The sequence below is a fragment of the Eubalaena glacialis genome, chromosome 20, assembly GCF_028564815.1.
Source record: "Eubalaena glacialis isolate mEubGla1 chromosome 20, mEubGla1.1.hap2.+ XY, whole genome shotgun sequence".
Lineage (NCBI taxonomy): Eukaryota > Metazoa > Chordata > Mammalia > Artiodactyla > Balaenidae > Eubalaena > Eubalaena glacialis.
In genome coordinates, this window is record NC_083735.1 from 10,012,303 (window position 1) to 10,025,679 (window position 13,377).

General features: G+C 40.3%; 1 protein-coding gene across 1 annotated transcript in view; it reads left to right on the forward strand.

Annotated features, from left to right (window-relative positions):
• The window catches only part of CSMD1 (CUB and Sushi multiple domains 1), a 1,818,880-nt gene that overhangs the window by 1,754,146 nt on the left and 51,357 nt on the right, over window positions 1-13,377 (forward strand). The window contains exons 51-52 of the mRNA XM_061177359.1: window positions 208-402; window positions 5,537-5,710. Of these exons, the coding sequence (XP_061033342.1) occupies window positions 208-402; window positions 5,537-5,710 (369 nt within the window). The remainder of the gene's footprint in view (window positions 1-207; window positions 403-5,536; window positions 5,711-13,377) is intronic.

Here is a 13,377-nt window from a genome sequence, read left to right on the forward strand (position 1 = left end):
ACTTGCCATGAGGCTGTGGAATGCATTTTGCATATGGGATCATTTTTGTGTGGCTATGTGGGTAGTAGAGAAAACCGCAAATAACAGGTGATGGCATCTCTTCTGTACAGCACGATGAGTTCCATACAGGAGGCCTTTACCATGGAAAGCAGGCCTGGTCTGACCCCTTGAGAACAAAGTGATGATGTTAAGTGTGTTTCTTTCCAGCGGTCACTTGCCCTGGCATTGAAGCCCAGCTCTCAGAACATGTCACCTGGAGACTGGTGTCAGGATCCCTGAATGAGTATGGAGCCCAGGTGGTGCTGAGCTGCAGCCCCGGGTATTACCTGGAGGGCCAGAGGCTGGTGCAGTGCCACGCCAACGGCACGTGGAGCGTAGGGGTGGAGAGGCCGAGATGCAGAGGTGAGTAACAGGTGTGCTCCTGACCTCGAGGCCATCCTGAATCACTGACAGCGGTGGCATCCACCTTTTAAGGGACTGTAATCTATCGTCCTATAGATTAACTGTGTAACCCGATGGCATTTCTTTTCATTACAACAATGAACGTGTATTTTTATCTGACATACTTAAATATATGACCGCTGCATTAAGTGTTAAATGCTGTCTTTTTCTTGTTGACGATCATATTTTACAAATGTTGAAATATTAGAATACTCGATATTTCAAATCAGCTCAAAAACAAATCCAGGCCTGTATTTAAAAAGATCAATCTTATTCCATGCACTGACTATTCAAACCTTTTAATTAGGATCTTGGGAATGCGTGTATTTATGCTAAGGATATTGTGTTCTCAAATAATGACTGTCTTGAAAAGGGAGATTATTATTCTCGTAGGTACAAGATAAGCAGTTAAGCCTCTGAGTGGGTTTCATAATAAATATGAATAAATAGAAAAATAAAACAATATTAGCATTGTTCAGAGCACTGTTTGATTCAGACATATTTAATATACAATCTTTAGTGGGATTGTTCACAGGAAATTATCATGCACAAAAACAAGCAGTTAGACTGGTGTCCTATTTATAAAATACACAGCTTAGTAAGAATAAACCAGAATAAAAATAGAAAAAGGACAAAAGAAATAATGCTTCACTGTCTGTGATAATCATTCTAATTCCACTTTTAATGGAACAAATGGTAGTGAAGCTCTTCACCAGCATCACAAAGGCGAATCAGGAAGGGTCAGGACCTCTGCGAGCTCATAATCCAAGTGGACAGCACCCCCAGGCCCTGGACAGCCCTGCCTGAAGCTTATTTATTAATGGTTCCCAAATCATTCCCCAAAGTGTCCTGGTTTGACTAGTTGTCTGGTCACTGAATTGGTACTGAATTTCTCCGTGTTAGGGTCTGAATTAGTGAGCTGGCTCCTTCCCACATCTGTCCCCATCAGGAAGCTCAAGATGTGACTTGGAGACTCAGTCCTTAAGTTCATAAGGAGCACATTTTTGTAAGCCCAATCTGCCACTCTGTGGTAGCTTTTTCACAGAATAAACACCAGTTCTGCATTTTATTGGAACTGAACCAATAGAATCTTCAAATGTATTGTCATCCAAATCATTGTTACAGCTAAGGAGCTGTATTTTTATTTATTTTGTTGTTTGCCTATGTTTTATCTAAGAATGGCCCAGTCCACAGGATCTCCTGGATCTAACTGTTTGGGTTACCTACCTGCTTAGGGGCTGGAAATGTTAGGAGCTCCCACTCTGCTTGTCCAGTTAGCTCCAGATGAAGAGATGACCTTTGACCACCTTCTAAGCGTGTCCATAACAACTGTGAAGTCAGCTGGGATAGTCGCCACTTCTTTAAGTGTTTCTGACTCTAGGATATTCCACCATGTCCATAGACAGAGCCCAGATATCCAGGGGTGAAGAGGACAGGAGACCTTAGTCTCACTTTGAAACTGTTAGCTCGGCAGTCACCCATCTTTGAGGAGGAATGACTATCAATGGTTATCCCTCAAGAAACAAGAAAGCAAAATTAAAATTCCATGTCTGGGGGTGCCCATATAACCCCCCTAACGCAAGGACTGTGTAAAAGCTGGAGCCTGTTGCTATTTTCTTGTTATGTGTATTTACTTTTTGACTTACTGCTTTAAAAATTAAGAAAAATGTTTATCGCAGAAATTCATGAATCAAAAAGAAATCATCTTTGCATTTAAAATTTTATACACACAGACCTAGAGAGCTACATTGGAATTTTGCTATATTATAGATATCCGAAGAACATTGTCTGAATTCTGGCCTGTACCTCTTTTCTAACTGCTTAGTTCAGAGCTCTCATAAGTTAGACCTGGGTCAAGCTGTGAAGTCGGCAGGCTGGTCTTTGATGACCTTCTATTTGTATTGATAATTGGGGATCTGCCTGGATTGATCATAAAATCATGGGAGTATTTATCCTTCAGACTACACATTTCATCTGTATCATAGGAGACCACGGAGTGGACATTCTTATTCCATTCTGTGTTGGTGTGGACACCGGTCGTCACTTAGAATGACCTAAATGTGAATTTTCTTGATAATATACTCACAAGTGAATGTCCAGCCTGCATTAAGTAACTCATGTGACACCAACTCCCCCAGGGACAATGATTTCATGTGGACATTTTCACTTTGTGTGAGGCCTTCTTCCTGGCTTGATCCGTGTATCTTGGCACTCTCTCTCCTGGCCTACTAATCCAATTCCAGATTCTGGTCTACATGGCATGCCTTCACATACTTGAAAATAGCTATCGTATGTCCTCTGAACCTTTTCTTCATGATTGGCAGCACTGCCCCATTCACATGTGTGCCATGTCATGTATTTGCTGCTCCTGTCTAACTGCATATTCACAAGGTTTTTTCCAGGAAGAACATGTTTGAAATTACCTACTCTTGACCTTATTTATTTGTCACATTCACAAATAATATCCATATTGCTGACAATAACATCCATAATCCTGTTGACATCACAGGTTTGAGAAATGAAATGTCTCAGTATGATTTCTTTTTCAAAGTAGAGGATTTCAACATGACTATAATTGTAGAATTGAAGGAAAGAGGGAAGAGGCTTTTCAGGGGGGTGAGGCAAAGGCTTAGAATCCACAGTAATAATGAGAAAATACTACAGTATCAACAGTAAATCGGGCAGAGCTGGGGGCACTCTTGAGCGTCTTCAGCTGAGCATCCTCTGCCCAAGACACACATCCTCTGTGCAAGACACACTCTGAGAATTCAGAGGAGACAGTTGACTGTGCGTATGAATATATGTTTAACAGAAGAGAAAACAGCAAACTTATTGACTTTATTCTTGAAAACTTGATGGGAGAAAAGAACACGGAAATAAAGCTTTCCCTTGGATGTTTGACACAGGTTTTTGTTTGTTTGTTTTTTAGGGGAAAGGGGTTTTCCCTTTCAATTAGGGGAACTTTTCGGATGGGTGCTGCCTACCTCATTAACGTGTCGGGTTTACTGCCAACCAAATCTCTACGTCCGAGACCCCATTATCCAGCTGCTGAAAAGCTAACATTTGTTCCATTAGTTCTTCTTTATAGTCTAGTGAACCTTAGTAGCGGACAAACCTAAAATAGTTGCGTCACCAGGATATTTTTAACAGAGGCTAAAAGAATAGAAGAGACGCGAAAACAGAGTCAGCCTTTCTGCTAGTCCGCCATTAACGGTGTGTCAAGACCTCCAAGAGGAGGTGTGCTCAGACCTCACTGCTATTTAACACTTCTTACTAAAAGCTGAGGTTTCAAAACACGGTCCATTTATCCTGAATGGCTACAAGTGGATCTTTAAATATCATAGCTCAGGGTGAAGTTCATACTATGTTTGAGAAAAGGCTTAATGAAAAGTTCATAACTAATTGTAAAAAATCTAAATCCGACTCAAATCCATTGACATTTGGTAGAGCAAACATGTCAGCAGTATCACTAAATGCATAAGATATGACCCTGTAAGAGTTTAACAATCCTGCAAACTAAGAAATCCTCATGGTTCCCTCAACAACAATAATGTTCTGATCATGACATATTCTAGAGCTGAACTTCCCAAATTTTGGGTGAGCAGTGCCCCTAGAACACACATTTCCCGGCTGTGTCTGTCTGTCAGTTTGAAATGGAACCAGGATTATGTGTCTTGGAGTAAAATCAGCTTAATTCAAAAGACTGGTCTAAATGATAAAATTTTCTTCACTTCAGTTATCAGTAAAGGTTTTCAGACATTGGATTTAGTTCCCTGAATAGGTCCTGAGATGGGCTTCACTGTTAGGGAACCGGGACCCAGCCCTGGTCAGGTGCGAGGCATTGCTTTAGGTGCTCCCACGGTCCTCTCTTTGGATCCGCTGCACAGCCCTACCTGACAGGTGCTGGTATTAACCTTTAGGAGATGAACCAGAAGGACTGAGAGACTTAGAGAAGTTGGCCGGCGCCACCGAGCTAGGAACTGGCAAAGCTGAGCAGAACCTGGGTGGGTAGCCTGAAGCCAGAATCTGTGTTCTTAATCACAACTTTTCACTGCCTCTTATCAGTTTACTGTTAATAAGGGCTCAGTAATTTTTAGCTACATGGCAGCTTTGCCCTAAGCCCTTTACACATAAGAACTCACTCAGTACGTCAGGAAGTCTTTATCACTCTTCTTAGAAGAGCTTTTCAAACACTTTCATTCTCACCTGTTAAAACACATTTCAGCCTCTGCTGAGCAGTTGGCCTTGATGACTTCATGATTTCCTCCTCCCCTGAGATTCTGCTGATTTCTTTGTGCTCAAACTTGTGGATTTGGAGAGTGCAGGGAGTCAGGTGGTATAACAAGTATCTGTAATGAAAGTGACTGTTGCATTCATCTCCCCAACTGGAGCAATCGTGTGGGTGTAAGTGGTCACGGTCAGTAATTATGCTGGACACACGTGTGAACTGGGTACCTACATCTATAATCACTTAAGGTCTAGACTTTTTTTTTTAATTTTCAGAAAGTTTGCACATGTCCTATATAGTCAGCATTTTTATGGAGTTCATGATCCCAACAACTTATGCAAGTAAACGAAAGAAAAAATGAACTCAGTCCTTCTACTGCAGTGGGCATCCCGGGTTTAATTCCTCACTGCTTTGTACCAGCTGATGCCTTTGGGAAAGACCACCCACATTTCTTAATTCCTGCTACACACACATAGGTGTCCGGTAACTATGATGTGATTCTTGTGATTGGTGTAGACCGAAAAGAGGACAGAAAGCCAACTCATTTGACTGATTTGCTCGTGTGTGAATATGTTTGTATACTGTGTATTTACTCAAGAAAAGTTTAGCTACCTATGAGGATGAAAAAAATAGCAGTGGGTAAAGGAAGGGATATTTTGGATTCCACCCTAAACTTTCAAGTTTTCATTTCAAGGGTATAAGAGAAGAAAAATTAAGCTTCCTAGGTGGTGTGTCTATCTCACCCTTAGATGACACCCCTGCCCGTGTTCTTAATGAAAATGAAGACTGAAGATTTTGTCGTTTTTAAACAAAAGAGCAGTCTGCAGACCTGAAATAATATTCACTCTGTTTTTCTTTTCCTTCTAGTGATCTCATGTGGAAGCCTGTCCTTTCCCCCAAATGGGAACAAGATTGGAACAATGACAGTTTATGGCGCCACAGCCATATTCACGTGTAACACAGGCTACACGCTTGTGGGTTCTCACGTCAGAGAATGCTTGGCCAACGGGCTCTGGAGCGGCCCCGAGACTCGCTGTCTGGGTAAATTAATCCATCATTGGGCACTTGTTTAACTCAAATAAACCTTAAAAATAGAGGATGGCTGGGCAAAGCATGGCACTTCTTGCCATAAATGCTCTGACAGAGTGTTACTAAATCCTACCTGGGTTTTTAATGTTGCACTTTACAATATGACTTCTTCTTTAAGTATCTAAAGGGATTTTTTAAAAATCTGAGCAATAAATGCAGGTCACGTGTTGCCTTAAGTGACACAAAGACTGTTTTATAGACTGCTGAGCATGTCACTACACTCGAATGCCATCATGATTTTAGAATGCACAAAAATAAACCAAAATTATCATACATTTTGTTATCTTTTTAAATTTTTTAAAAAGTATGTTAATAAGTTAATGTGATATTAATGTCCGTCAATATAAGGACAATGAATTATTTAAAATTGAAAGTGTGCATAGTAACTTGGTCTTCTTTTTCCCAAGGATTAACATTTTCTGCATGACAATTTTTTTAAAAAGTTGGGCTGAAAAATTTTCTATGGAAAAATCTTCTGAATAAGTGTATGAAAATTGTTGAATAAGCAGCTTAAAGTGCAGTGATTTCTAATGCTCCTTTTAGATCTCCAAGTAATTTGCAAAATATGTAAACTGCCTTTAGTCCTTTAGAACTCTCTCTGTGATCTCAATATTTTGTAATCACTCCAAAGCAGTAGAAGCTGGAAAGTTTAAGCTTCTGAACCTCTGTGGGCTAGGCTCACTTTAGGAACTAAGCCAGGACCAGTAAATTTTTTAAATAGTAATCATCTGTTCTTTTCACTGGAGAGAATTTGAAGAAACACTCAGGAGAATTTGAGAATGAAAGTAAAGTAGCAGTCCCAGAAAAATGCACCTGACGAAAGAAGGAGGTTTTCAGGCTTATCCACAAAATGACTTCCTTCAGATTAATACAAGACTTAGATCAGTGCTGCTTGAATACTGTGTGTGTGTATATTCCTGTTGAGGGTAGTCACTGTAGTTTTCAGCCGAGTGCTTCTGGGATTTTCTGAGCTTTCCTAAGTGTTCTTGCGAGATTGGCCACTGAGTAGTGCACTCCTTAAGGCAGCTGCAGTTGGGGTAGGTTTTCTCCATCTACTGCAGTGGAACTTGGTGCCTTAGAAGGGGATCAGGTGATCTAAGAAATTGCATCTCCCCTATGAATTGTAAGATGGAAAGTAATAGCAATTTAGGTTTGATTAGTGCCTTATGGGCTGAAGGTAGGGCAGTGGTTAGCCTCAGGAGCTTTAAGTGTCAAGTTTAGTTTATGTAACTGTTGAATCATGGGGCCAGCTTGAGCCTTACTGATTGCAAATAAACCTTTACCTGTTGTGTGGCATTCTTCTGACCGAAGGTTAGGACTTTGAAGTAGAAAGGACAAAATGCATATTGAATAGTTGGCTGGATGGAGAAGCTCAAAGGCATGGCCTCAGTGGGATGCAATATGGCTTAGACACTTTTTGGAAGAGGGAGTGCTCAGAAGGAATTTAAACTGAAAATAAAGAGGAAGAAAAATGTCCAGATTGTAATGTATAAAACATTAGTGTTGTAGAACTTGGACACGGCATATAAAGAATAATACAACTGGAAAGGCATGAAGTATTTAAAAGAAGAAAGACACAATTAGAAAAGGGTGAGAAATGATGCATAGCCACATGTTTATAAACCAATGAGTAAAGAATGTGTAATAAATTTACTTTAAAGATTTTAAAAGTTTGTAAACATAGTCTCCCAGCTACCACGGAGACTTGAAGGGGTAAAATCCATAATACACAGCATATGGCAGTGAAGGATAGATCTTCTCCTGAAAAATGGGTGGCTGTTCGGTAGATAATGTAGTGTAACCCAGCAGGAATATATGGCCACAGGACCCAGAATGCTGTGCGAGACACAGCCGAGAACGTGGGGAGAAGAGCGAACAGGTGGAGAACAGAGGTGACGTCTGTGCTGGAGAAGATTATAAAGTGCTCAAAAGGGGAAAGGGAAGAGGGGCTGTGATCCTAAATCTGGCACAGATATCTGACAGAGTAGATGTTGGATTCCTCCATAATCCAGACATTAACAAGATGCCCTATTTGGATATAGTACTTCGAATGGTGTTATTTATTGATGACTGAAAATGTGCATTTTGAGTTTTATCTTATTGAACTCTCATTAGGCATATTGTAAGTGCTCAGTACTCCTACTTACACGTAAGAAACAAAACTTAGAGCTTAGGAATTTGCCCAAAAAATATGTATCAAAAACAGCATTAAACCTAAGCAATTTGACCATAGAACACAGGCTTCTTAACATTAGGGTATATAAGTAGTTTTTAAGTTTTGTGCTACTTCACCAATATATTTCTCTCTCAAAAAAAGAGATATAATAAAAGAGGCCGTTATACTACTATGCTAATTCTGACCAATGAAGAGGAATTTGTTGGTTAACTGGAGGAGAGATGAGCCTTTGTGTTAGACTACTCCCCACCCCAAGGCACCTGCACCAAGAGGGTGCTTAGTACCTAAGTGGCTCTTCGTGGATGATTTTGTTCTTCATCCTGCACGGTTCCTGGGCCTCTTGCTTACCAATCACGCTATTATTTTCTTTCCATTTCTTGTCATTTGAATTATTCCTTTGTATGTTTCCGTGGTTTTGAATGTCTTAAAAGTCTGGGTTTCTACCAAGCTAAATGACCTTGGGTAACCTTCAGGCTCATGCGGACCCTGTGAGGATAAACTATATAGTCATGGAAGGAAAATGACTTACAGTGACAAAGGAGGTAATTGCTAGGGATACTTTCCAAAAATTCAGATACTTTCCAAAAATAGTCCATATGATCCCATGACTTCAACTCTAACAGAGAAGAGGCAGGACCCTCAAAAACCAAAACAACCCCCAAAACTCTGACTTTAAGAAACAAATCACCCCATTGTGGAGGAAATGGGAAATTACCCAAGGAAACAGAGACAGTTACACCAGATGTTCTACAATGAATCCAGTTAAGAGAATGAAGTACACTTGAAGGGCCATGTCCTGAAGGACAGATCTGCCACGAACTGGGAACAACAGAAGTATTCAGGACCATGAAATGTAAGGCCCATGCATAGGTGATGTTTGAAATAAAACCCAAGTTCACTCATCAGAGTTGGTGTTAAAGGAAGTGGATGAAAGAAAGCAAAAGGGCTCAGCTTCCTCCTCACGCTGTCTTGTCTGTAAAGAGGAATTATGATGTGAATATGAAGGTTAGAGAGTCTTTTATATCAGACACTGGAACCCCAAGAAGGAGAAGGAGTCCATCAAAGAGAACTTGAGAGTTTCAAGTAGAGTTGAGTCTCCTGGCCGGGAGAGTCCCATCCAAGCAAGCTTCGGGTACCAGGGAGATGGCCGAGTCACTGGCTCCTGTGGGATGTCATTAAAAGGAAGTACTCTAGCATTAGACAACTATTTGGTGTGACTTTTCACACACAGGGGAAAGAAGTTAGCTGTCAGAAACTATGGATTTGTTAACTTGATGATACACAGAGCAGATAATCAAATCTATTATTTGTAAATTCTTGTGTGATGTGTATTTATGAAGAGCTAACACAGGTTCACAAAATTAACATGCAAGTCTGGATCCATCTTTGTTTGATGTTACTTTTAGATGGGTGTTTAGAAATAGTCTTCAGACACGGTGTTTCTGAATTTTCGGCAAGATGTATGTCAAGGTTTTCCATCATAACTCTTACAATTAAGAAAGAGTAATGTGGACCTTAGGTTAAGTCTTTTAAAGATTCCCTGAGGGACAGTACATGAATGATGTTCAGTGTATTGCTGTGATTTGGGAAGGAGGTTTCCAGGTGTATGTTTCTCTCTCCTCACTCTAGTCCTTTCCAAAACGTTTATTTAGCTCCTGGATGAGGGCATAACACTGCTAGCTGAAAGAGTGAGAATAAATATGTGATGACAGATTCAGGAAATCTTCAAATCAAATGGTAGGCCAAATAGATTTCATTAGACATAGGAAAATAATGGAAATAGTGTAAAATTTTACTCAAAGTAAAAAACAAAATAACCGTCAATGTACATGGTGAGGAGAAAATTATGAAATCATAGCACACACAGAAGGACTGGGTGTTTTGGACAATGGAAGGCTTGTTTGTGCGAAGAGATGCCTCTAACACTGATATTGTTTTGTGACTAGTCTCCATCTCGTTCCGTGAGCCTGGGTGGGCCATATCTGGGGTGGTGATTTCAGTTCTGTGAGATAGTTTACGTGGGCTGTTTAGGAATTGAAATGTGTATGTGGTGAAGGATCTGGTAACCATGACACTGGAGGAATGTTTGGAAAACTTGTGATCCTAAGTTTGGCTGAGAGAAAAGTTAGGAAGTAATTAATGGCTATTTTCAAATAGTTAAAATAGTTGGTGGGAAAAAGAAGAAAAGAAAAAGAAACAAAAATAAAATTAATTAAACACATCTGCCAAAGGCAAGGACCAGGGTTGCTAATGACATTAGTGAAACAACTCCATTCATTGGTTTGAAATAGCAGATGCTATGTACAGAAAAATAGTTTTCAGACCCAATATAAGAAATATTTTCCCTTATTTATTTTTTAACATGTGGGATCTGTCCAGAAATGCAATGAAGACTTCCTATAGAAGGTGGTTGGCCACCTGGCAGGTTTTTGACTGGGGCTCCATTAGACTCTGAGCTTTATTGACTCTATACCCACCATGCTTTCTCCATCACAATGCAAAATACTTTGGCAAAAACATTTTTCAAGTTGTGCGTGAGGTATCTTGCTTATTTTTAGGATTACTAGAACAAAAAACGCTTTTGCCTGAGGTTTTCCTTCTATTTCATGTGGAGCAGGGATCACTTATTTCTAGTTGTGGTACGATGGTTATTTCCAGTGGTTTCCGTCAGGGAAGAATACGCCGAATTCCTTGATGATCATTGCAGCGGAAATGGCCAAGCGTATGCACAGACGCTGCCACAGTGAGAGTCTTGTGATTGTTAATGGTAGGAGAGCTGGATTTAAGGAGATGACGGGTGATTTTCTTTGTCTAACATTCGAGAACCTAATCTATGCTGTGTTTGCGGGTACCTAGTCTGAATTCTAAGCTAGAACCTTTGAGAAAAGACAGAATAAGGAAAGCTGGGCAACCCTGTGTGCAACCATCACTATACCTAAAATTTAGGCAAAGTAATACATTATGTGTATCAGAGTACATTTTTATAAAGGGTTAGCCCACACTTAATCAACGCCATTATCCCTGCTTTACAACTGGGCTCTCCCAGGGTGCTGTGAATTGCCCCGGACTTGTTCTGATTTACCATCTGTGCTGTACAATGCTACAAATCTCCCTGGGCTGGAGAATTAAGCACTGAGAAGGCTCACCCCGTATCTGCATATCAGGTAACGTACAGTCCATCAGGGAAGTTTTACTGTCCCCATGCTCCCTTAGTTATTTTCTTCTGTTTATCTTCCCTTCGGTAGTTTGCATTGAACCCGACAGAGAGCACACCGACTACACGAGGTTGTACGTTTGTAATCCAGGTCTCCTATCACAGAAAGCTACATTAATCTTTTAATACCATTTATATCATTTAGACTTTTTCAACACATAATAACCCATCATGTCTTTCACTCTGTTACCTCTAATCTGTTTACTCAAGACGTCAGTGATAGATTGAGACATTTCCCACCTAAAGAACATTATCTTTTTTTCATTAGATTATTTTGCTATTATCTGAAGTAAGTTTGCATTTGCTATAATGACCTATGAGGAGACGAATTCCTTTGTAAATATATCATGGTGACATTCATGTGGCTAAAATAGCTAAATGACATGATTCAAAATGATATCATTAGACCATGTTTTTTCATAGTTGTTAGGGAATAAAACTGGAAAGTATTCAAATGCCTTGCATTTGATGATAGATCCACGTACAAATTTTTAATAAAACAAGTGATTATGACAATGCTTATATTGCAGCAAAAAGATGATATTAGAGCAGAAAGATTAACCCCTCCGTCCTTGATCTTGGTATAAAAGTGATCTGCAGTATAAAAGTTAGGCTGTGTGGTAGTCAGGGAAGGTAAAATATTTGGAAACACTCAGTGCTAATCTTCACATTTTACATCTGCGTTATCAGTGGCTCGCAGATAAATGTCACACTATTCCTCCCAGCCGCAAGTGCTTCTGTCTCTATTTCTGAATATTATCTAGTGATATTCATTTAATTCCTCAAGAAATATTGCACAGGATGTAAAGGTAAATAGGAGGTGGTTCTTTTTTCTGTTAAGGAAATTATCATCAAAGGAATAAATAAGATGAAAACCAAGTATCTTTAATAAAAAGTTGAGATTGATGAATGTCAGGAGAGAGGTCCACGCAGAATCCTCCCCATACCCAGGGGGGGAGCCACTTTGATGAAGAGGGGACTCCAACACATAGCAATGGACTAGAGCATCCCAGAAATGAGAGCCACGGAACAAGCAGCAGCTGCATAGGTGCAGAACTGTGGGGCAGGAGGTCCTGATGGCTCGCCTGAACCAAGCGCATCCCGGGCTGGTGCTCTTTGTGGTCACGTGATGCTGAGGGACGGTGCTAATATGGCAATGTGATCATGGAAAGAATTCACGTCCTTTCACGAACACCCCCTCTAGATCAGGCAGGGGCTAATGCTGGTGCAGAGGCCATGACACTGCTCTTAGAACACAGTCTCAGAGTGGAGATAAATAGGTAAGAAAAATTCCATTTCTATCTGCTGAATTCAAAACAAAACAACCCTCACCATGTAGGTAATGTAAACGGATGGTCCTGGAGATAGAGTCTCCTTCTGCAGGGAAACCTAAAATAAGGGAGATGTTTGCGTTGAGTATTAATGGGCAGTAATTCCTTTAGGGTTTGTGAAGACTGCAAACACAGGGTGGATTTGGATTAAGTTATATGACATTTTACAGGCAGACAAGAATGTGAAAGAAGTGTTATGCAAAAGGGCAGTGTGTGTGCAAAGTGATAGAGGTAAAAAGTGTGGTACGTTGAGGAACTACATTAATAAAAAGGCAGATGAGAGATTTCTGAAAGCCCCAGAGACTACCCAAATCATGGTACTGGCCTGAAATTTTCTTATCAAATATGGTTTAAAATAATTGCCGTTGACTAGGGTGTGTCAAACAGAGATGTGATACAAATGTATTTTGTGGCGAAGGGATGGGCCCTGGTCGTTGGTGTTACTAAGGGCACAGAGTGTTGTACAGATCTTCACACCCCACCGGCCGATCCCTGCAATGATTCACGTGCTTTCTACGATACTACATGTTCTCGGACTTCCACAAAGTTGCTCAACATTACCGCTCAAAATTGCTCGTGGAGAAAAAGAAAAAGTCTCATTTGTGAGAACTCAAATGTGTTCCTTTAATATGCACAGATCTGGAGATTTAAATACCATCCATCAACGTTTAATGCTCTTAAACGTGTTCCCTGTACATAAGAGGATCTGTTCCATCTGACATTTCATGACCATTTGTTAATACTCAAGCAGTGTTTGCTATTGGCTTTAGAATTCCCTGCCAAATACCCCTGCCTTTAGCCCCAAGCTGGAGTTGTCACTGGAATGGGCAGAATGAAGCAGATTGCATTTCTAATTCTCTTGCAGGTACAGCGTACTTACAGCGCTTATTATTTTATT